Genomic DNA, 23,538 nt, shown 5'->3' with positions numbered 1-23,538 from the left:
TGGTACAGCTTCGTGATTCAAATCACCGTCGTCCCACGATCCATCCCATGATCCGTCCCAATCTAGCACCGAAAGGACGGCACCTCCGTGTTCAGCACACGTACAGCTCGATGACGATCTCCGCCTTCTTGATCCAGCAAGAGAGACAGGGAAGTAGATGAGTTCTCCGGTAGCGTGACGGCGCGCTGGTGTTGGTGATGATCTATTCCTGCAAGGCTCCGCCCGAGCTCCGCAGAAATCTAATCTAGAGGAAGAACTACGTGGTATAGGTTTGAGTTGCACGTGGCAAAGTTATGTCTCAAAAGCCCTAAAACCACCAATATATATGGGAGGAGGGGAGGGGCTAGCCTTGGGGCTCAAGGGAGCCCCAAGGGCGCCAGCCGAGAGGAGGAGGTGGACTCCCACCCCAATTCGGTTTGGGGGAAGGAGTCCACTCCTTCCTTCCCACCTCCCTCTTTCCTTTTTTTTCTTTTGGTTTTTTTCTCCTTGTGGCGCCATAGCCCTCTTGGTCTGGCCTCACCGACCCACTAAGTGCTGGTGCGCCACCCTAGGGCTACTGGGCTAACTACCGGGTGGGTGGGCCCCTCCCGGTGAATTTCCGGAACCCATTCGTCACTCCCGGTACACTGCCGGTAATGCCCGAAAACTTTCCGGTGACCAAATGAAACCATCCTATATATCAATATTCATTTCCGGACCATTTCTTAAACCCTCGTGACGTCTGTGATCTCATCCGAGACTCCGAACAACCTTCGGTCACCAACACATATAACTCAACTATACTAAAACGTCATCGAACCTTAAGTGTGCAGACCCTACGGGTTCAAGAACTATGCACACATGACCCGAGACACTCCTCGGTCAATATCCAATAGCAGGACCTAGATGTCCATATTGGATCCTACATATTCTACGAAGATCTTATCGGTTGAACCTCTGTGCCAAGGATTCATATAATCCCGTATAACATTCCCTTTTTCCTTCAGTATGTTACTTGCCCGAGATTTGATCGTCGGTATCTCTATACCTATTTCAATCTCGTTACCGGCAAGTATCTTTACTCGTTCCGTAATACAAGATCCCATGACTTACACTTGAGTCACATTGCTTGCAGGGCTTGTATGTGATGTTGTATTACCGAGTGGGCCCCGAGATACCTCTCCGTCACACGGATTGACAAATCCCAGACTTGATCCATGCTAACTCAACGGACACCTTCGGAGAAATCTATAGAGCACCTTTATAGTCACCCATTAACATTGTGACGTTTTATACACACAAGGTATTCCTCCAGTGTCAGTGAGTTACATGATCTCATGGTCATAGGAACAGATACATCGACAGGCGGAAAACAGTAACAGTAAACTGACACGATCATATGCTACGTTTATAGTTTGGGTCTTGTCCATCACATCATTCTCCTAATGATGTGATCCCGTTATCAAGTGACAACACTTGTCTATGGTTAGGAAACCTTAACCATCTTTGATCGACGAGCTAGTCAACTAGAGGACTACTAGGGACAGTGTTTTGTCTATGTATCCACACATGTATTTTTGTTTCCAATCAATACAATTATAGCATGGATAATAAATGATTATTATGAACAAGGAAATATAATAATAACTAATTTATTATTGCCTCTAGGTCATATTTCCAACAATGGGTTGATACACGTTCTTCTCCTACTTTCTCCAATAGAAATCTTGGGGTACGCTTTGAAGTTCTTTGTGTTGGATCGAATATGATGGATCTGAAATTGTTTCATGCATGTCAAATAATTAACCCATGGATACTTGAGGTGACATTCGAGTATGTAGGTGACATTAGGGTTGATTGATGTGTATCATAGGTGTTATTCATGTATGAACTCTAGGTCTATTTGTGACACTTAAAGTAATAGCTCAATAGAGTTATCAGAAAGAATAGCTTTGGGGTGGTTCTACTACCTACAGCAATTTCATCTTCTGTTTTCCGCTACTTATGAACTTTGGAGTGATTCTTTGTCACGCATTGAGGGATGATCATATGATTCTATAATGTTAGCATTGTTGAGAGATTGCACTAGTCAAAGTTTGAACCCTAGGCCTTATTTGCGAGCATTTCAATACCGTTTGTTCTCACTTATACTACTTGTTGCCTTGCTGGCTTTATATATTTTCAGATTATAAAAACCTATATCTACTATCCATACTACACTTGTATTGCCATCTCTTCACCGTACTAGTGCACCTATACAATTTACCATTGCATTGTGTGTGTTGGGGACACAAGAGAGTTCTTGCATTTGATTGCAGGGTTGTTTGAGGGAGACCATGTTCATCCTACACCTCCCACAGATTGATAAACCTTAGGTCCTCTCCTTGAGGGAAAATTGCTACTGTCCTACAGAACTCTGTGCTTGGAGGCCCAACAGAGTCTACAAGACTAAACTTGTGTAGTCGACATCATCAACATTCACATGACACCACTAAAGGAAGCAACAACATACATATCATCAAAATATCAAATGAATACCAACTTCACATGATTACTTATAAGAAGACTTCTCCTCTGTCCTTAAGTATGAAAGTAAATACTCACAAAGGATGTTCATGTTCAAGATCAGAGGAGTATCGAATATCATTAAGGATCTGAACATATAATCTTCCACCAAATAAACCAAATAGCATCAACTACCACATGTAATCAACACTACTAGAAACACACAGGTACCAATCTGAGGTTTTCGGACAAAGATTGCGTACAAGAGATGAAATAGGGTTTTAGATGATATGGTGCTGGTGAAGATTGGTCCTCCTACGAAGGAGGAAGTGTTGGTGATGACATTGACTTCAATTTCCCCCTCCTCGAGGGAAGTTTCCCAAGCAGAATCGCTCTGTCGGAGAGCAAAAGTGCTCCTGCCTAATTTCCACCTTGAGACGACGGTGCTTCATACCAAAATTATTTACCACATTTTTTCTAGGTGAAACCCCTTCATATAGGAGAAGATGGGCACCAGAGGCCTCCTATGGGACCCACAAGGCATAGGGCGCACCCAGAGGTGGTTGTGCCTTGTTGCCTTTTGGGCATGTGGTGGGCCCCCTCTGGTAGTTATTTGCTCCAATAATTCTTATATATTTCACAAAAACTCTCTGTGAAGTTTTAGGTCATTTGGAGTCCATAAAATTTCATCCCTGTTCTATGGCCTTTCAGGTCCAGAATTCTAGTTTTCAGTGATTTCCCTCTTGTATAAACCTTGTAAAATAAGAAAAAAAGGATATGAGGTTTGCATCATAAACTGAAATAATGTTTGAAAACATTATAAATATGAATAGGAAATCATGATGCAAAATTGGCGTATCAGTCCTCGCAAATGGCAATTAAGTGAGGGAACATCGTGCAAAGAGGTGTTTTGTCAACCCATCGATCTAACTAAAACATGGCCCCGTCACCATTCCCATGCGAGGAATACAACACCAAGCGGGATCTCATGCTTGATCTTCTGGATGGACAACCAAAACTAGGAGCCCTCCATGCAATCACACACTAGCAGAGGCACGCCCCGAAGGTACTTTGCCTCAATAATCTGTAGCCACAATCCCCCTCGTTGTGAATGATTCGTCATGCCCACCTGAGCATGAGTCCAACGTTCATCCAACGGGAGGCCGTGATACCTGGTCCACCCATCTCCTTACACAGTCATATGTCGACTCACTTCAGCCTACGGTATTTCTAGCATCTGTTCATCCCTTGCGAGGAGAAGCGAGACATAGAAGATCGTAGCTATGGCGTGGAAAAAATGGTCTTGCTAGCGTGGACACCCGACGCCACCAATATGGCGCCACTGTTCGAAAAATTTGATGGCTTGGCATCGTACGCCATCTGTATATGACATATTGATGGTGTGCCACGGGGCCAATGTCATCTATACATTTATACTATCTTTGTCGTGCACTGTTTCCAATGCCACCACTTTGTTATTTGGATAATAAAAAATACCACTCTAGAAACTAAATAATTCATTTAACTAGACACTCATAAACTTAAGAGTTTAAACTTCATAAAAGGTACCGAGCAACTAACCATACTCATAAACTTAAGATTTTAAACTTCACAAAAGGTATCGATCAATTAAACACACTCATAAACTTAAGATACTCAAATAACTACTCTTCGTCAAGGATTAGGCTGAGCTCGCGAATCTTCTTCCGATTACTCTCTCCATCCTTTTCTAAATGATCAACTTCCATATTTAGCTCATTCCTTTGTGCTCTGAGTAGTTTTCTCTCCTCCTTCGGTTTATGCCTCTCCTCCCTTAGTTTATTTGACCTACGGACAACATAAGCACCCTCAGTGAGCAACTCATCCCTTTTATTCTTGACATAGACATTATTTACTTAGAGTTTTTGATGAGCCACTGTGAATGCGCTAAGTGCTCCTTATTTCACTTCTCCACATCATACACTGATTCGTTGTTGCTTGTAGAATTGTGCATATGTCCTAATTCAAATTATGTATACATGAAAATTAAAACTTATAGTAGCAATTATAAAGCAACTACGACCTAAACATTGCAATACTGAGACATATGAAACTTCTGTATGAATCACTTTAGCAAAATTCCAATTTCAACTTACAAAAATTCTTTAGAGTATAGTAAGTATTTTGGCAAACTAGTTGTATGAGGGCTCAAACTAGTTTGGCAACTATTAACTTGGCACATGCCTTCCACTATGTGCCTGATGCCATACTTCTGAAAAGTATGCCACATAGGCATCAATCCCAAATAAAAAGCTTTTGGCACCGCTCTAGCAATGTGAGAGAGTTGGCATCGATGTGCAAACAGGCTCACATGTATAAAAAACCAATCAACCTAACTACATCAGCTCTCCCTCTCTCACACAAGTGCTAGCAATGGAGGGCATCGATGCCAATTGCGTCAAAGAGAATTTGCATATGTTTTGGCCAACATAGTGGAGGGCCTAATCGATTCAATAATACCGAGTTCCACCACTGGGGGGATGGGGGCAGAGGACGGTGACGGCATCGAATGGGGCGACGTCGGGCAGCATGGGGCCATCGAGAGGACTAGGAAGGAGGGGGCGAGAGGCGCTCAAAAGGGGGAGATGGGGGGTGAGTGAATCGATCGGCTAAATAAAGTATTGCTATGTACTGTGGTTTTAGTTAAAACGGGCTAGTGCTGGCATGGGTCTAATGTGCTACGCCAGCACAATCTGTATCAAACAAAAAAAAGCCTGAAATTACCTATGTCGTTACAAAATTGTAACGTCACCACTATTTGTATAGCAATGACGTGCAAATTTAGCCAACGCGAGCACTATTTGAAAATATTAACGCTGTCGTTGGAGAAAAATGGAGCGCCACAAACAAGGGTTGTGGCTAGCCATTTCTCCACTAGTGTATACATAAGGAGACTAGAGATATTAGAGTCAACCAGGAAACCGTCCACACTACGGTTCAGGGTGTTCGGCAACCTTCCGTATGAGAGTATCGAACACACTCATAAGAACCTCTGAGTCAGTGAGCGCCATCCCCAAGTACTCGATGAGAAGGTGGTCAAGCTTCGATTTAGGTTGTCTACGATCCGCCGCTACTCGGCCTCCAAGTATTCCATCACTATTACCCCGCTCTTGTCAAAATTAACCTTTAGCCCTGAGATTTCTTTGAAACTCAAGAAAAGAAACGTCAAGTTAACTATGTCCAAATCAGAGCCATCTACCATGATCATGGTATCATCCGCATATTGTAGGTGGGTGACCCCGCCTCCAGGGATCAGGTGTCGCACCACCCGTCTTAGGTGACCGGCCTCCCTTGCCTTCGAGGATGGTGGCAAGGGAAAAGGTTAAAAAGGAGCGGGGAAATCGGGTTCCCTTGCCTAACCCCACTTAAGGATCGGAAAGACAGACCTACCTCCCCATTAATATTAATCCCATACTACCGGTCCGCACTAGTTACATGATTCAGGAACACCAACGATCATCAAACCCCCACGCTCTAGCACCAAGCGTACGAATGACCAATCAAGGTGGTCATATGCCTTCTGAAAGTCCAGATTCAGAAAGACACCCTTCGTCCTATGCCTGTGTAGCTCGTGGACAATCTTGTGAAGCGACAAGATCCCATCATGGATGTGCTTGTCCTTCATAAATGCGGATTGGAAGGGGTGGGTGATATGCTCAACAATATGTGCAAGACGAACGGGACACACCTTTACGAAAATCTGCTCCAATTCATTAATAACCGTGATCGACCTGAACTGTTGGATATCCGTCGCCCCAACTATTTTTGGAGATCAAGGTGACGATGACGTAGTTTATGTGGGCCAAGTCAAGTGTCATAACGTAAAATTCATGGAACATCTTCATGATCCTCGGTTGAAGGACGAGCCAAAACTTTTGGTCATAACTATGAGTAGTAGTAAGTCTACATAATGTTTTACTGCTTCCGTTCCGGTCTATATTATTGTCGTGGTTTTAGTATAAGGGAGTATAAAAAAGAGTAGTTGAGATCACATCGACGATTTCTTCTTATTATCTGGCTAGCTCATTTGAGCTGTCACATATTCCCATGATTAACTGCTGAATTAGTAGTTAGTAGGGGTACAAAACTAAGGTCATATCTGTGGGTTCGTTAATTTGACCGGTACTATATATTGCAAACCTCCTCTGTGAGGATCGTGGAGGAGATATGGGAAGGTTCCATCTAGTAGTACAAAAGCCGATGATTGACGACTAATAAACCATTTGTCACTACGGTCGAGCTGGCCGGCTCACGATCGTTAGGAATCTTGTGAGAGAACGATTGTTTTTTGTGAAGGCCCGCGACTAAAGAGTTGACCCGCAAAGGGTGACAAGTCGCAGCACAGCATTCTGACACACGATCTCGATCCAAAGCGAGGTAAGCCAATGCTAATGCATTGTTTGTAAGTTCAACCCCGCATTCCTTATCCTGATCTCCGATAAATCCTGCAGATTTCCTAGAAGGCCGGATCGCCATTGCTGATCCACCACAAGCGCATCCATTCACCAGCAACTGCGGCTCTGCTGTTCCTGTTGGCTCTCTATCTAGCTAGCATACTGTAAGTTGGCTTTCCCGCAAGAGAGATTATCTTGTCGCCCTACTACTTAGATTTTGAAACCGGTGGCTGTTCTTTGCAGAAGGAAGAAGAGCACGCCGCGCTGAGATACTATGGAGAGCACCGTGATTTTGAACGGGATCATCTCAGGTATTATCAGGTCACTGGCGGATGGAGGCATCGCTATGATCATAAAAGTGGCGTGCGTCAAGAAGGACGTCGACATCCTCGCGAGGCGACTTGAGAGTATAATGGCTGTAATCGGAGATGCAGAGGGGCATCGGATTCTGGCGCAGTCCGAAGCAGCCGACCACAGACTCAAGAAGCTCAGAGAAATTGCGTATGAGGCGGAGACCATAATTGACCTCTTCAGGATTGAAGTGGGGACTTCACGGTCACAGGTTAGCTGCATTCCCTTTTTCTCGTGTTTAAAGTTTACTGAAACAACAAGCAGTAATATGGATTAGAGGGAATACTGCTTGTACAATGTGTCTCATCACGACTTGATTTTATACAATACTAGTAAATATGGCAGTGCGTTGCAATGTGTGAAAAAACAACCAGATTATGTACACATGGTAAAGGAAAATAAAGTCTGAATCAAATCAGATTATGCAGGACTTTTAAAATGTCATTTTACAAACTAGTATGTCTGAGTGGTGTCACGATGAGATAAGGGACTTTTAGAAGGACACTTTAAAAACTGAACATGTGTCTCATCACGACTTGATTTTCTAAGGCGCCCTAGCAAAATGTTTTTTGACTGAGCAAACTACATTGATCTACCCTCCACGAGTTAGACTGATGAATCATGTGTCTCGCCTTGACCTAGTGCCAGAATAAGCATAGTTGTGTATGAAGACCAAATAGACATTTCGTCATTTCCATATAACTTATAAAAATTAACACATAAAATGTTGTGTCAATTTTTTTAGGGCTCAGCTCTAGAGAATACGGAAACCCTTTTTTACACAATGCACGAGGGACTAAATAAAATCAGAAAACAACCTCTACAAATCCCCTAATAAAACCTCTACTAAGCGACCGTTCTTTTTGTTCGTTATTTACAATCGGTTCTAATTTCCGTAAACATTTTTTAAAATTTCATGGACATTGTTTCAAATTTCTGAATATGTTCTGAATACATGATCATTTTTAAAAATCATAAACATTTTTTCAAAATCACATTTTTTTATAATATGCGAACAGCTTTTGATATCACGAACATTTTATGATTTCCTGTTTTTTTAATTCACATACATTTTAGGAGTTCTCGATATTATTTTTCAAAACTAGCAACTTTTTGAATCTGTTTTAATTTCAGTGAACATTTTCTAAAATTTTATGGGCATTGTTTTCAAATATCCAAACATGTTTGGAATACACAGTTAATTTTTAAAATCATGAGCATTTTCTATTTCACAAACAATTTTTATTGAAATCATGATTTTTTAATACGTGAACAGTTTTTTGAAATCATGAACATTATATGATTTTCCGATTCTTCTTTGAATTCACAAACATTTTATGATTTCTCGGTATATTTTTTCAAAACTCGTTACTTTTTAGAATTAGGATTTTTTGGAAATCACAAATTAATTTAAAGAAAGAAAAGCAAAAAACAAAAATGAGAAAGAAAATAAAATTAAAAAAACAGCAGGCATCACAAGCGACATATGGGCCGGCCCATTATCTCGTGCGGGTGTGCAGGAGGAGGCACGTTTGCTATATAAGAGAGAAAAGAGGCAAAAAAAGGGTGGGGAACCGGAGGGGCAGTGTAGAACCAGGGAACAAATCATGATCACTCGTGTGGAACAACATAGCGGCCTTGGTCATTCTGCTCCTTGAATGTGCTTGATGTATGAGTGTATTAATTTATAAAAATTGAACCCAACGATGATTTTAGGAATAATCGAATCGTTTTCTTCATTTATAATTGGCATAGTGGATAATTTATGATTATTTTAAAACAATTTTAATGATGGACGAACAGAAACACTAATGACTTTATTATTAGCAAAAGATAGGGGCACAAATAATAGTCAATGTCTAGTTGGGCTAAAGATTTCTTATGTTTAAATCAGTTTTTTTTAGAAAAATACGATCAAAGTCGTTCACATACACTCGTCTCTATAAACGCACACACATACACACCGACTCTTATGAGCACCTCCGAAAGACGGAGCTAACACATCATCTTAAGATTGACGAAGTCGTCACAAACGTCTTCATACTCGACTAGAACGTTTTCTCCCACTAAACATATATCGCCGGAAGATATGAAATAAATTCAGAAAAATACAAGCACCAATGTCATGCCTATGACTTAAACTCTCATGGATAGGGGATATTATTGTCCTCCTAACCACTGAAACACAAATTGGTTTGCGTTTAAATCGGCTCTTAAAAGTGTACACTTGCGTTTAGTTTTTTCTTCTTCAAGAGCACACAAAATGCTAAAGAGTTAAACAACAATAATGCTAGACCTGCAAAAAAGTTAAGAAACATTTTACTTAACTTTATAAACTATAATTCTCTGCAACCCCTAAATTCAACTAGAGTGGGCCCATTCACCCCTATTACTAATCATAATCCTTCATATTAGCTTGTTTGTAAATAAAAAGGTAATTATTTGTGGATAAACAAAGAAGTGTGAGTGGCTGTAATATTTCCTCTAGAATAATGTGCTAGTAAACTTTCCTATATTTTTTTATGAAAGTCCTTTTAATAAAAGAAGCCCTTAGGGTGTTTTTGGTAAGGTGTATGCACGAGTTCAAAAGTTTCCTTCTGGACTCACTTTTGGATTTTGGTAAAGTGTATGAAGGATGCATGAGTACGCATTAGCTTGACACAAATACATTAAAAGCAGGCATGAGAAGGAATTCTGAAATGAGCATGGACAAAGAGGAAACAACTATGCTAAGATGAGAATGCAACCAAACACACTTAGAATTCAACTATGCATATGCCCCATTGGTCCCCCTAGTTCCATCGTCGGGAGGGAGGGGAACCTTGGGATCTTGTCCCATTTGTATGTCCAATAGTCTTTTTTTCTATTTAGGCATTTGTCAATCCACGGCTTCGGCTCCAATAATGGCAAAGACAACGACAAATAAGGTTCCTTCACATCTTTCTTCGATGCAATGACTCTCGATGTTGGTGGTGTTGGATCTAGGAGACAATGTTTGCGTTGTTTGGATTCTTTCAAATCCGAGCGATGCTTTGCTTATCTTGGTCCTGTCACAGTACACACTCTTCGCCTTTCCCTCCTCCAGAGCAGCGATTTGCTATGCGGATCGCAACCATCAATGTCTTCTGGTCTACATTGATGTCTTCTCTGTTTAAAAAAGTTTGCTCCTTCAAGACGAAAGTCCAGAGGCGGCAATAAGCTTTGATCATAACATGGCGCCGGTGGATGTAGAAGGAAGAATATTTTAACACCATAAGGATTTGAATACACTTTCTGTTTTCTGTACAAATGTGTTTATAAGAACCTATGATACTCAACATGGCCTCATGCATTTGCGAGGAAAAAACCACCTTCCACAATCACAACTTAAATAAATACCTTGCTCCTGTCAAGGATTAGAAGGAGCTGGTCTATAAAGACAAAACAACGTCCCGAGAGAAAAACCAACTAAGGGTATCTCCAACGTCAACCTGCAAACTTCCTCTCGCATCTGTCCACGGAGACGGATGCAAAAGCGGCCATCCAATGCTATCATGTATATGTCCGCTAGTAAAGGGCAATTTGATATTCAAATATAGTCCGGTCCACACAACATGACGGATCACACCATCTCGCATCACATGTATGATCACAACCAAAAGAGGCAAGTATGCATAGTTTCTATACGCCCAGGTCCAAAAGAAAATTGGTGTACCAGTCTGTGCAATTTTCTGCCCTACGGGACCGAAGATCCTAGCCTTCCTCCCTGATCAAGGCGTCATCCCCGCCGCATAGGCAGCCTTTGCCTCCGCCTCCGCTGCATCCTCATGTTTCGCGGTTATCAACTCATCTTTGTGTCGCTGCAACATCTAGTGGCGGACGATTGCATGATCATTTTTGCGTTGGCATCCAAAGAGGCCACATTCAAGGACAACATCTTGGTGTCCTCCGCATTGGTGGCGATCTTCACCTTCTCCTCAATCTCGACCCTCCACTCTTCGATAATGGTCATCCTCTCTTCGAGCTTGAGTTTATTGTCAGTCGCCCCCACCAACAATTCGAACCTCTCAGCCTTTTTCTCCTCTGAGAGCTTGACGTATGCATCCTCCTTATTCTAGAAGATGTCCTCGGACCTCTTCGCCAGCTTGGACGCCGCACCTTCTCGCTTAACCCTCTCCTCTCACTTATTTCCTTGAAACCCTCCTCTAACCTTCTTGGACGGTTCTTGGGTTGGGTCCTACATTGGGTTTTTCTCGGTGGCTTGGGAGTGGTCTTGGCTATGAAAAGGTTCCACTTCGGTTACCCATTCAACTTCAACCAACAATGCATGACAATGGTGTTTTTCTTCTCCAACTTCTTGAACACCAAACAAGCAAGAGAAGGCTACAAAGATAAACATTGTCAACAATGCATATCCGGCTAGTGAGCAACAAAGCTAAACAAATCTGGCTAGTGATAAACAAAATATGAATATCCGACTATTGATCAACAAATATGCATATACAACTACAAAACTATGCATGTCCGACTATGAAACTATGCATATCGAGCTATTGATCAACAAAATTGTGCATATCCATCTACAAAACTTTGCATATCCGTGTACAAAACTATGTATGTCCGACTAGTGGTCAACAATACTATGCATATTTGGCTAGTGATCAACTTACTTGCTCGACGATTTGTGCACCTCTAGGCCACAGTGCAATGAGATGATTCAAGTGCCCGCAATACTTCTACACGGTCTCTTGGATGATGTACCGTCGATGGTTGAGAGACTTTGACTCATGGTTACAGATGACCACATCAAAGTAGTCGGTGAAATGCTTGTGTTCATGGAACCAAGTGTGAAATTTGTTCCAAAAGGTTGTGCCCTTTTGCTCCATGCCATGGTTCAGATCGAGGCTAGTAGCCAACCATGCATCACACAACAACTTGTCCTCCCATATGTTGAAGCTTTCTCCTCTATCATTTTTCTTCGGTTCGCTGACATTACCATCTTGATCATCGTCCTCACCGTCCTCCTCCTCCTAATCTTGTCCGACGGTCCATTGTTGTTGTTGATGTGTGCCCATGCCGGTGTGGGTGTAAGACTATGGTGCGCCTGTCTCGGTATATGATTTCCATTGCGTGTAGTTGTCAGGCTAGGTGGCGTCCGAGTCTTCCACTTGCATGTCCTCATAGCCACCTCCTCCTCGTCTGCCCCCGTCGTGGATGATGTCCAGCATCTCCCCATTCCCTTCTTCATACGCGCCCCCACTTTAGGCATTGCAGCAAACAACATACGGGCACCCATCTTCTCCCACCCGCCGTCCATGCCCGGACGAGCCGTGGAAAAGAACACTTGGAGAAAAGGGGCGCCAGGAACCTTCTCGGTGCTGGCTGTGAGGTGCATGGAGACGTAGAAGTATGGAGGATTGTAATGCCCCTATCACATCATTGTTTGTACACTGGGCGTGCCTGTCAGGGCGCAACGGCCAAGGCCGCGACCTCCACCATGTGTGCTACCACCACACCCGACGTCACGACTGCCAACACCACGCCCAACGACGGCCGTCCACTACTTGAGATTCTTCGCCTTTGTGGCCTTCACTTTGACGCGACGAGTTTGCTGCATAGCCGAGTTGATATTCCTAGCCAACGTGATGCTTGGATCCTCCAACACCTCCGCCACCACCATACCCGACTGGTTCTCTTTCGGTTTCATGCGTCACGACGGACAGAAGGAGAGGATGCGAGAAAATGGAAAGAGTTGGATGGAGGGAGGCAGGGGATGGAAGAAAAGAGTGGAGGATTTTGGCACGAAAACAATGCGGGTAACTAAAAAAATGTGGGCTCTGCCTTCCTTTTGGGTCGACCGGGAGGTGAGAGTCGATGTTTCTCGTGTCTGAACTCCCGCAAAACCCCTTGTTTGGTTCCAATTTGGGGGGAAATCACGATCTTGGCTACGTTGCAGACAAATGCGATCGGCGTTGGATGAGATCCAGGTCCAAACTGTTGAGTCTGAATAGATGCGGACAATTTGAGAGTCTACGCTTGAGATGTCCTAAAAACAAAGGGTATCTCCAACACCGACACGCGAACCTCCCACATGCGACCAGACCGCGAAACCATCCAACGCAGTCATGTATTGGTCCACGGCACACTCCAGACATACTTTCTTTCGCAAACTGGAGACAAAACGTGCACGGGCTTTGCGGGTATCCGGACCGCTCCCAAGCCCTCTTCTGATCGCCCTTGTCCACCGAAACCCCTATCTCCTCGCCCGCACGCCCTCCCGCTGGTGCCAGATGCCCGCTTTCAAGCGGCTGTAGAGCGCGCCGCTCCACATTAAAGATGGCTCAGGACGGACGCAACCTCTCACTGCCTCCGCGTTGAAGTGACGCGTCGGACGAGAGCACTGCCGCTATGCGTCTCGCTAAACGCGCCTCCTCGTTTCATTCAAATGCCTCCACAAACTCGCATGGAAGACGAGGAATGTACTCCGGCGACACGTTCATTTACGAGCGGGCCAACATTAAACGCAACGTCGGGCTGCTCCTCCCATCCGCCCTCTATTTACACAAGGCCAAACGTCGGGTAAGTCTGCTCCCCATCTCCTCATTCTCCACCCTTTTGATGCAATCCGATGAGCAAGAAGAGAAGTTCTCTGGCATAAAAGTCGGATGGGTGGCCGTCGAGCCCGCCAGATATAAGCGGCGCATCTCGCTAATCTACCTCCCATGCCTGGTTTGATGGAGCAAGGTGCCTCCCCAAGTCGGCGCATGGTTCAACAACACGCCGCTCCAAGCCCGCTCGTGGAGCAGTGGCGAGTTGCTCCATGGAGCCACGCTAGGGAGCATGGCGGAGCAACCATCGTAGCTGGCATGGACGAGTCGGTGGTAGCGCGTCCGCAACCGCCGATGACACCGAGGAAAAGTTGAACACGGAAGGCCGCCGCCGGTTTGGTCCCAAGATGGCCACTGCAGAAGAGTCGCCGACGTCCATAGCCGGTGTCTCGTCCTCTCTCGCCGACCACCGTCATTCCTCGCCCCCAAAACAAGCATGGATCCGTGCTTCATGGAAGCGGATGCAACTCTTTCTCTCTCACTAAAGCATCCCCTTTGTCACTCCGGCGAGCGGCGTAGCCGGAGATAGGAAAAGGGCGAGTAATATGCCTCCGGGGCTCCTCGCAGTCTGGTGAGCGGGTTGTCGGACATGAAAAAGACAAAAGGATTTGCCACGATCGGCTGTAGACTAGTGTAGTGTATTCGTGTCGTGGGAGTGAAGCTCCACGCGATCGTAATTGCACACAATTTTATTTATTTTTAGTTAAAAATACGGGCACCGCTTTGCACCGACGCCCCGGCACGAACGCTTCTGTCGGTCGGGCAGCAGCCGTTCGATCTGACTCCAATAGCCGTCAGATCTGGCATCTCGTCCCCACTCTGCGCCAGCGCACCGCCCCACGCGCCTCCCACCTCCTGCCACACGAGCACCCCCATCCTCTCCCCCCGTCATCGCCGCTCGTCGCAGCAGCGTCATGCCCTCTGCCCTCTATTGCTCGTCGCTCGTCGTCGTCGACGCTCGTGCGTGCACAGGCTTGTCCCCTCGGTTGAAGCTTTTGTAAACTCCGGTTGAAACTTTTTCCATGTCGCTTGAAGCTTTTTCCACAACGGTTGAAGCTATTTTCAGAGTGGTGCCCAAAAATGACATGTTTTTGCCGGTCTGTGGTTGAAGTTTTTCAAACATATGGTTGAAGCTTTTGTGTCAACGATTGCAGCTTTTTGTATTTCGATGTCGCCGGTTGAAGCTTTTTATATCGCCGGTTTAAGCTTTTTTCTAGCCGGTTGAAGCTTTTTTCTTCACCGGTTGCAGCTTCCGCGGTTTCGTGGTGGGTGGCCCTCGATTCTCGTCGTCTGTGGTTGATGCTTTCGACAATGTCGTTTGTAGCATTTTCGATCGCCGGTTGAAGTTTTTCGTCGCCGGTTGCAACATCGTCGTCTCTGTCATAGCTTTTCGTCTCCAACACCGGTGGCATCCCCAATGCGGCGGAGCGGGGGATTTGTTGAGAAGGTGGCGTGGGAGGCGACAACCTGTTCGCCGGAGGAGAAACAGAAAAGGGAATCGCCCCCATGCTGACGAGAAAGAAAGTTCAGCGACTCCATGACGGCCGGCGGACGAGATCCGACAAAGAAGGCACGCCGGCTTGAAGGAATGACGCCGATCTGCTAAGAGACAGGCAATGGAAAAGGATCATGCGGCTCGCGTGCGTCCCGCGCGTCGGGTAGAAACGTTTTCCTAAAAATACGTTCAAATAATAACCGTTTTTGTCTGCATGAAATCCGTCACGTTAATGTAAAATTCGTTCATGTTTATATGAATTTCATTTGGTTTATTAAAATAGTGTTTATAATCTAGTATATGACTGATTGGATAACGGCCTTCCATATTCGTGTCTACCGTCTACGGAGTACGAACTGATGCTGTCCGGCGGGTGCTGTAGCAAATTTGCGGGTCGCCTGTCGGGATGCACATATCCATTCCCCTCGCCTCCTCGAGTTTCCGCCACCTCGACGCTGACGCAGGCTCATCCTGACCCCCGCGCCGCCGGTCTCGATCCCTTCCAGCCCCACTTCCCATGGCGCTTCCGCCGCCGCTCGCTGAAGCTGCTATGCGCCGCTTGCGCTCGGTGCTCTTTCGACTGGGGATCCCCCCTGGAACTCACTTGCTTCCGCCTTAGTCGGCCCGCTTGGGTTAAACTGGGCCGGAAATTGACTATGCCATATGCTGTGCTCGGCGGTGGTTCTCTGTCCGACCGCCTACTCTCCAGGTCTGGTGTTCTTCGGCCTGTAGCTCCTAATCTCCATCTGGCGGATTTTTGGTTGATGCATGTTTGAATGGGAACGGGGATGCCTAAATTGGTGCTGTAATGTGGAATAGTTGGTGCTTAGACGTCCTTACCTAGCAGTCTACCACTACCTCCTCAACTATTTTTTAGACATCGACAATGTCAAGGTGACAGTTTGACCATCAATCTATTATCTATATGAAAATATGTTGCTTCAAATTAAATTAATGATAGATATGCTATGGAAGTTTATTGCATGATGGATCTAGTAATATCAGTTTATTGTCTCAGCTAGTATTTTTTCCATAATGTCAAAGCTCAGAATATATGATTATCACAGGTACTGAAATGACCTACATTTGAATTTATACTTTCACTTGAACATGAACCAGGCTCGTTTGGATTTCAGGTGTTTGCTTGTAGGTTCTTCAGAACTCATTTTTGACTTTGTTCCGTTGCGTAATGTGGGTGTGAACTTGTCCTTTGACATCTTGCAATCATACTTGTTTGATCCATCACCAAAGAATGGACATGAGTACATGACACAGTATATGTCATAGCCCTTGGTCTGTATTTATAAGGTTTACATCGAAAAGTATCTCCATGTCACTTAATATTCATAAGGGAATGTTAGTTGGTATGTTTATTCAGGTAACTGTCCACATTTTGAAGCAATTATTGCATAGAAATTTTTAGCAACATATATTTAGCTATTCTAAGGATAACATTTAGCAAAACAGGCTTCAGTTATTGTAATTCATATTTTGAGTTTTGAAAAGCAAGTTGTATGTATCTATTTGAACCAGACATGATGCTAGGTCGTTGTGCTAAAAATCTTTACTTTAAAGAATTCCTGCTTTTTGACAGAACCTGAAATCCAAACAGGTCATTATTTCTATTCATTTACGTGTGATGGGTACATGTGATGTTTTGCGGCACATATTGAACTGTGCTTGTTGCTGCAGGAATGGGATGCTGCCTCGATATGTAAGTGTGTCAAGGAAGTTCATATCAGATGCCAGATTGGAAATGATATACAGGAACTAAACAGGAAACTGAATACAATTATACCAGCAATACAACAATTAGGACTAGCCACAGAAGATCAAAGCGGAATAGACAGCGAAGTTGCTCCTCATCACAATGAGTCCAATACAATAGGTAGAGGTGTTGGCAGTGACTGCAATGATCTTGTTAATCTGCTACGGAGAGGTGGGGAAGGTGCCCATGTTCTTTTCGCCATAGTTGGAACTATTGGAGTTGGTAAGAGTACTCTTGCACGCAAGATATACCATGAGATGAGAGGTAGGTTTAGAATCAGGTTATGGGTAAATATCTCCAACGACTCCAGACACATCACAATATGGTCTGGTGAAAGATTTAAGAGGAGGGCAGGAATGTCGGAGCAACGTGAGGTGTTACGCAACTATCTGAATGGTTCTACCAGGAACCTGCTCTTGGTCATTGATAATGTGTCGAAAGCAGATGATTGGAACCAGTTGCTGGCTGCAAACGAAGCATTTCGCCGTTGTGGCTGCAAAGTAATTGTAACAACACGTGACGAGAACGTCGCAAGGACGATGGGGGTGACTCATTTTCACCGTGTCAAGTGTTTGAATGGAGATGATGGCTGGTTGTTGCTCCACAAAACCGCTAATCTGGGAGGGACTGTAACCACTAGAAATATTCAGGATGTTGGAAGAAGTATCGTGCAGAAGTGCAGTGGCGTTCCAATGGCGATTAGAACAATTGGATGGAATCTAAGGGGTAGATCCCGGGAAGATGAATGGGAGAGCATACATTCACAAGATCTCATTTCCTCGTATCCAGGGATAAGGGACAGTATTGATACGACGTACATGGAGTTGAAGTATCGCCACAAGCGGTGTTTCCTCTACTGCTCTTTATACCCAGAGAAATTTGTGATCAAGCAGCAGTGTGCCACGCAACAGTGGATTGCAGAGGGGTTCTTTGAGGGCAGTGGAAATTTAGAAAAGGCGGCTGGAAGATGTTACCAGGAATTAATAGAAAGGGGCCTTCTTCTGCCTGAGCATGAAGCTGATGGTGTGGTGGGAGCAAAGATGCCTACTCTACTGAGATCTTTTGCACTCTATCGGTCAGGCGATGAGAACTGTGTGGATAATCTTAGTCGTATCAGTAGTACCAGTAAACCATGGCGCCTATGCATCACAGCTGAAGAAGCAATAGAAGCCATCCCGGTTTATGTCACTCGTTTAAGGACACTCTTTGTGTCTGCAAGGCCACTCAGTAGAAGCAGCTTGGACCTTATCATTGAAAGGTTTCCGAACCTAAGAGTACTGGATCTTAGAGACACACAAGTTGAGACCATTCCCAAAACGCTGGGAAGATTGCTGCAACTTAGGTATCTGAATCTTTCGAATACTAAAATAAGAAAACTTCCTCGGAATATTGGGAATCTGATGATGCTGCAGTTTCTAATCCTCCAAAACTGTCCTTGCCTCACACAAATAACCAGTCATGTTGGACGTCTGGTAAACTTGAGGGGCCTTGATTTCTCAGGGGCACCAGAGCTAAATGATATCCGTTTCAGACTACTCAAACTGACAGGACTCAACTGCTTGCATGGATTTTTTCCAGCTAACCATGGTTGGACACTTGTAGGATTATGTGCTCTGCGCAACCTTACAAGCCTCCAGATACTAAGGCTTGGCAGGGCATCAAGCATAGAAGATGCACAACAATCAAGACTGCAGGATATGGATAATCTCAGAGAGCTCGAGCTGTGCTGCAGTTCTGTCGACCAACCACCAGTTGGCATTCAAGAGCATATGAAAGATGTGTTCAGCGCACTCAGACCTCCTCAGAGTTTGGCTTCTCTCAAGCTAGATGGTTACTATGGAAATGGATTTCCAGCTTGGTTCTCAGTTTCTCATCTTACAGTGCTGCAGCGGCTGACGCTTGATGGCTGCGTCCACTGTCAGCGTCTACCAGCTCTCGGTGAGATGATGAATCTCAAATTCCTGGCTATCATAGGCTTCAGTGTGTTGACCGAGATCAACTATGAGCTTCGTGGGGCGCCAGCAACCGGTGTGGCATTTCCAATGTTGGAGCAGCTATTCCTAGGGAGGATGCAGAATATGGTGTCATGGTCTGGTCTTGTGGATACAGACATGCCTTTACTCGAGAGATTACATCTTGATGGATGCCCCAGGATGATTTCTGTCCCCTCGTGGCTCCAGCACTGCACGACATTGAAAAGCTTGAAGATACACCATGCTGATGCGCTTCAAAATATCGAGAACCTGCCAGCACTCAAGGAGCTGCAAGTTCACGATAGTTCTAATCTGAAGAGGGTATTTAACCTCCGTAGACTGGAGGATCTGAAAATAGTGAACTGTGCATGTCTGAGTATCGTGCAGGATGTTCCTCTGTTGTGCATCTTGCGTTTGGATTTGGACGAACACACATCCCAGCTTCCAGAATGGCTCCAGAGGAAACAGCCATTCACTCTCAGGAGATTGGAGATTGTCGGCAGCGAGGACCTACTGGACAGATGCTCCTCATCCACCGCGCGCTACGGGCGCCTCATCAAAGATGCAGCTGATCATGTTTATGCGAAATTGCATGGCGGTTCATTGTACTTCTCGTACACCAAGAGCACTGGCATGTTTGATAGAAGCCGGCGATGCAGGGATCGCTCCAGCATGCAAAGTGCAGCTATCCTTGCGGTGCCTGTTGCTCCTCGGCGAGTTCATGGTGGGTGGGAAACATGGATCAAGTACACACTTTGTGCCATCTTCCTCATTGTTTCCCAATTCTTCGTTCAGTGGGCTGTTAGTTCTAGGTAAATGAGTGGACCTATGATACCTTTATTCCACTTTTCTTAGGGTATTTATTCCACTTATTTGATGTACCTTTTGCCGCTACCAAGTTTCCAAAGCGAGTTCCTCGGTGAAAGCTATTTGTTCAGAGTGTAACATGAATAAATCTATGATATATATGAATTTTCTCGTCGACGAAGCGTACTTAACTGTATATAATTGCTACCAGTGCGAGGACACGATGAAGGCCGCTTGCTCATGGAAATTTGCGAGATTATGGGCCCTGTATTAAATCTGAAGTTTTTTTTTGAACGAGGCAAAAGATTTGCCATTTTCATTGATTAAGAATAAAAGAATTGTCTGGTTAAATGGCGGAAAACCGAGCTAAAACCGATACAATACACAACCCATATGACATGGGCATCACCGATCAACCTGGTCACCAACATAGGACCTGAAGCTGCAAAGAAGAAAGACATTCGCCGCGGAGTCGCAAGCGTCATCGTCATCACCGGTTGCCTCGAATGAGCGGCTCTGACTTCACTATCGAGCTCCAACATCGAAGCCATCCCACAAACAGCTGCAAAAAAACCACGACAGCACATACCACCGGATGACACGTGGACATCACATGCCACCGAATGGACACACCCGCGGGTAGCCGACAGCTCCAACCATGATGACAAGAATCACAAGGGAAATATGCAGGACTTGCACCAACCGTGCCCTTCGCAAAGGACCACCGAGCGCCTGTCATCGTCACCGCCTAGACACGCTCCACCGCAGCTCCAACTTCAAGAAACCAAGCTACCCAGAGAAGACCACCTCGGACATGCCGAAAAGAACCGACTATCAAAGTCCACGCCGCAACCCGAGCTTCTCGCAACACCATCATCGTTGCCAAACAGTAACCATCGCCCCACCTCAGAAAACCATGCGGCGAAGATGCCACCATCCACGACGAAGATGCCGTAATACGCTAGTCTCTCAGTCGTAGCCGGCTCCAAGGCCATGCCCTCAAGAAGGAAAAAGACACAATGACTCCTCAATTGCCCGATCCACGGGATCTGATGTTTCCCTCCGGAGCTCAGACCATGGGGAGGAGCAACACACCTCCACGATGACGCTTCCAAGAAAAATTACGGCACCGGTGGGTGTCGTCGTCGCCGGCTCCAATGAAGACCGGAGCAAAGATTTCTCCCGAAGCTGCGCCGAACACTCACCGCCACGGATTGCCGCCCACCAATCACCAGTTGCCGAGGCTTACCTCATTCTGACCACGGGATCCCGCGATCCATCATGACTAGACGCACCGCCCCTTGCCGAAGCCGCCATCACCAAATCCGAGGGTGTCGCCCCGGCAACCGCAGACCTCCAGTGCATGGCCGGCGCACACCATCACGGCCCCAGTCAGGGTGGCCCCTCGACGGGGCCAGAACCGACCGGAGCCCCAGCCAGCACCACGCTGCCCGGAGCACACCACCAGACCTCGCGAGAAATCAGCCCGGCCACCCAGCCGAGCAGCGGCTCCATCCACACTCCCCCCACCATACCCGACGGCTACCCTGCACGCGCATCCTCCCTGCCGCCCGCATGGTCCAGGACAGCCAGCACCACCGCATCCCGCTGGCGGTGGGAGCTCACCGGATCCGAGCGCGAAGCCTCGATCCACCAACAACGCATGGCAAGCCGCCACTCCTCCACCGTAGGGACGATGTAGAGGAGGCCGCCACCGCTGCCTGGTGTCGCCGCCTCAGCGCCCAACGCCGCCGTGTCGTAGATGTGGCCAAACGACCAGATCCATCCCGGAGCGCCCTCCGCTGAGCTCGCATCGCCGTCGAGTGCGGCCTCCGCGTGCCCCAGGAGAGGGAAGCCCGCGGCTGCCGGCTGCCGCACGGGCTTTGCCTGGCGGAGAAGCCCGACGGTGGCAAGAGGGGCGGGGGTTGCCTGTGAAATTTGAAGTACAATGAGAAGTTTGCAAATTGATTGGTACAAATACGCAACAGCTTAAGCCCTCTCATGTTATGAAATTTTACACATGAAAGTAATAAAGATGAAATATTGCTAGAAGTCACATGAGATCTTCCTCGGTTCCTTTTTATTTTTTGAGATCTTCATGGGTTCCTACCCTGCCCTATGGTTCCTCTTTATCCAGCGACAGATTATTTAACCTGAAGAGTTGTTTCAAAAAATCTAAACAATCAGCTAGTGCGATGAGTTACATTTTTCTCTTTTTTGAGAATTGTGAGATGAGTTACATGGGCTATAACAACAGACCAAACCTAGCCAGGCCTTTTATTTGGGCGAGCATGGACAACCGAGGTGTTACTAGAAGGTTTGGGCGCGCTTTGCCGCGTGGTTGGTGTTGTTGGGTTTAAAAAAATATTCATTCTATTTTAAAATATATTTCGTGTTGAATCTAACCATTCAAGTTTGATCAAATTTCTAGAGGAATATATCAAAATCCATAATATCAGATCATTATGATTAAATTCATCATGAAATGAATCTTCGTACCTTTTCTGTTTAATGTTGTGGATGCCGATATCTTTTGCTCTGAATTTGGTCCAAGTTATAGAAAATTGACTTTAGAAAAATAAAATGAACACCCCTTATATTTTGTAACTGATGGAATATTTAGTTTAGCAGTGGGGGAGATAATGGAGTGTGTTTATTTTTTATAGCTTGTTGATTTGGTGGACCTTTCGTGGTGTAATTTTGTATTATTCGCTACCCAACTAGATTTATGTGGGGATATTTCTGCGTCGATGGCTTCATGTATATTAGTGATACAGTATCAGATGGTGTCACTTCTTTTTTCTAGATGGTGGGAGGGTGCATGGGATTGATATATTTTTGTAGGTCAGTTGTTGTTGATTGATTTGGAAAATCCGCTGGTCCCATCAAAACTGTAAACCAAATCTAAAATTAAATACCTTAATTAAATGAAAGAGCTTAAAATTAGAAAACATAATGAATTAAAATAGTTAAATGGGAGAGCTCCTTGAGGATTTTTTTTATGTTAAAACCAAGTAATCCAATTTTAAATTGAAGACGTCAACTAATGTGATGCCCTAAAAATTAGAAAGAATAACATATAGTGTAAAATAATTAAATAAAAGGGTTTTAAGAAATTCTTGATCCGGTTAAAACAGTGACCCAATTCCAATTCGATACCTTTTAAAACAAGGAATCATAGTGTTTAGAGGATATGGGCTGGGAAGCCGACGTGCATAAATCCGATGGGCACATCGGTGACAAGTGGAAGGCTACATGTCTCTCAGCTATGTGGCCGGAGGGATCGATGACATGGTAGACTGCTGACCCGGATAGTTTGCATATCAAGAAAAATAAGATAGTTTCTGGAAAAGAAGAGCAAGATAGTAAATGGCTCCTTTTTAAATATGAACGTCGATAACCATCACATGTATGATGGAAGCAACACCTGGTCACACGCCTTATGATCATAGATCGGTCTATGTCACTTCATGCGCATCCTTATGATCATAGATCGGTCCATGTCACTTCATGCATGCGCGAGTAATGAAACTGACAATGTTAAGAGGAATCTTTCATTTTAAAAAATGTTATATCTCTTAAATAAAAATTCGATTGAAAAATTATTTTCATCATTAAATCCGTCGTGATGAGATCTTGG

At 45.0% G+C, this 23,538-nt stretch overlaps 1 protein-coding gene across 1 annotated transcript; it reads left to right on the top strand.

Annotated features, from left to right (window-relative positions):
* The first annotated feature begins 6,800 nt into the window (after positions 1–6,800).
* LOC123398414 (disease resistance protein RGA2-like) lies at positions 6,801–20,075 on the top strand. The gene is made up of 4 exons (XM_045092887.1): positions 6,801–6,900; positions 6,975–7,081; positions 7,161–7,479; positions 17,043–20,075. Exons 3-4 carry the CDS (start codon positions 7,192–7,194, stop codon positions 19,905–19,907), a joined length of 3,153 nt encoding a protein of 1,050 aa, XP_044948822.1. The 5' UTR covers positions 6,801–6,900; positions 6,975–7,081; positions 7,161–7,191; the 3' UTR covers positions 19,908–20,075.
* The last annotated feature ends 3,463 nt before the right edge of the window (positions 20,076–23,538 follow it).

The sequence above is a fragment of the Hordeum vulgare genome, chromosome 5H, assembly GCF_904849725.1.
Source record: "Hordeum vulgare subsp. vulgare chromosome 5H, MorexV3_pseudomolecules_assembly, whole genome shotgun sequence".
NCBI lineage: Eukaryota > Viridiplantae > Streptophyta > Magnoliopsida > Poales > Poaceae > Hordeum > Hordeum vulgare.
This window is presented reverse-complemented; position numbering and strand designations above follow the sequence as displayed.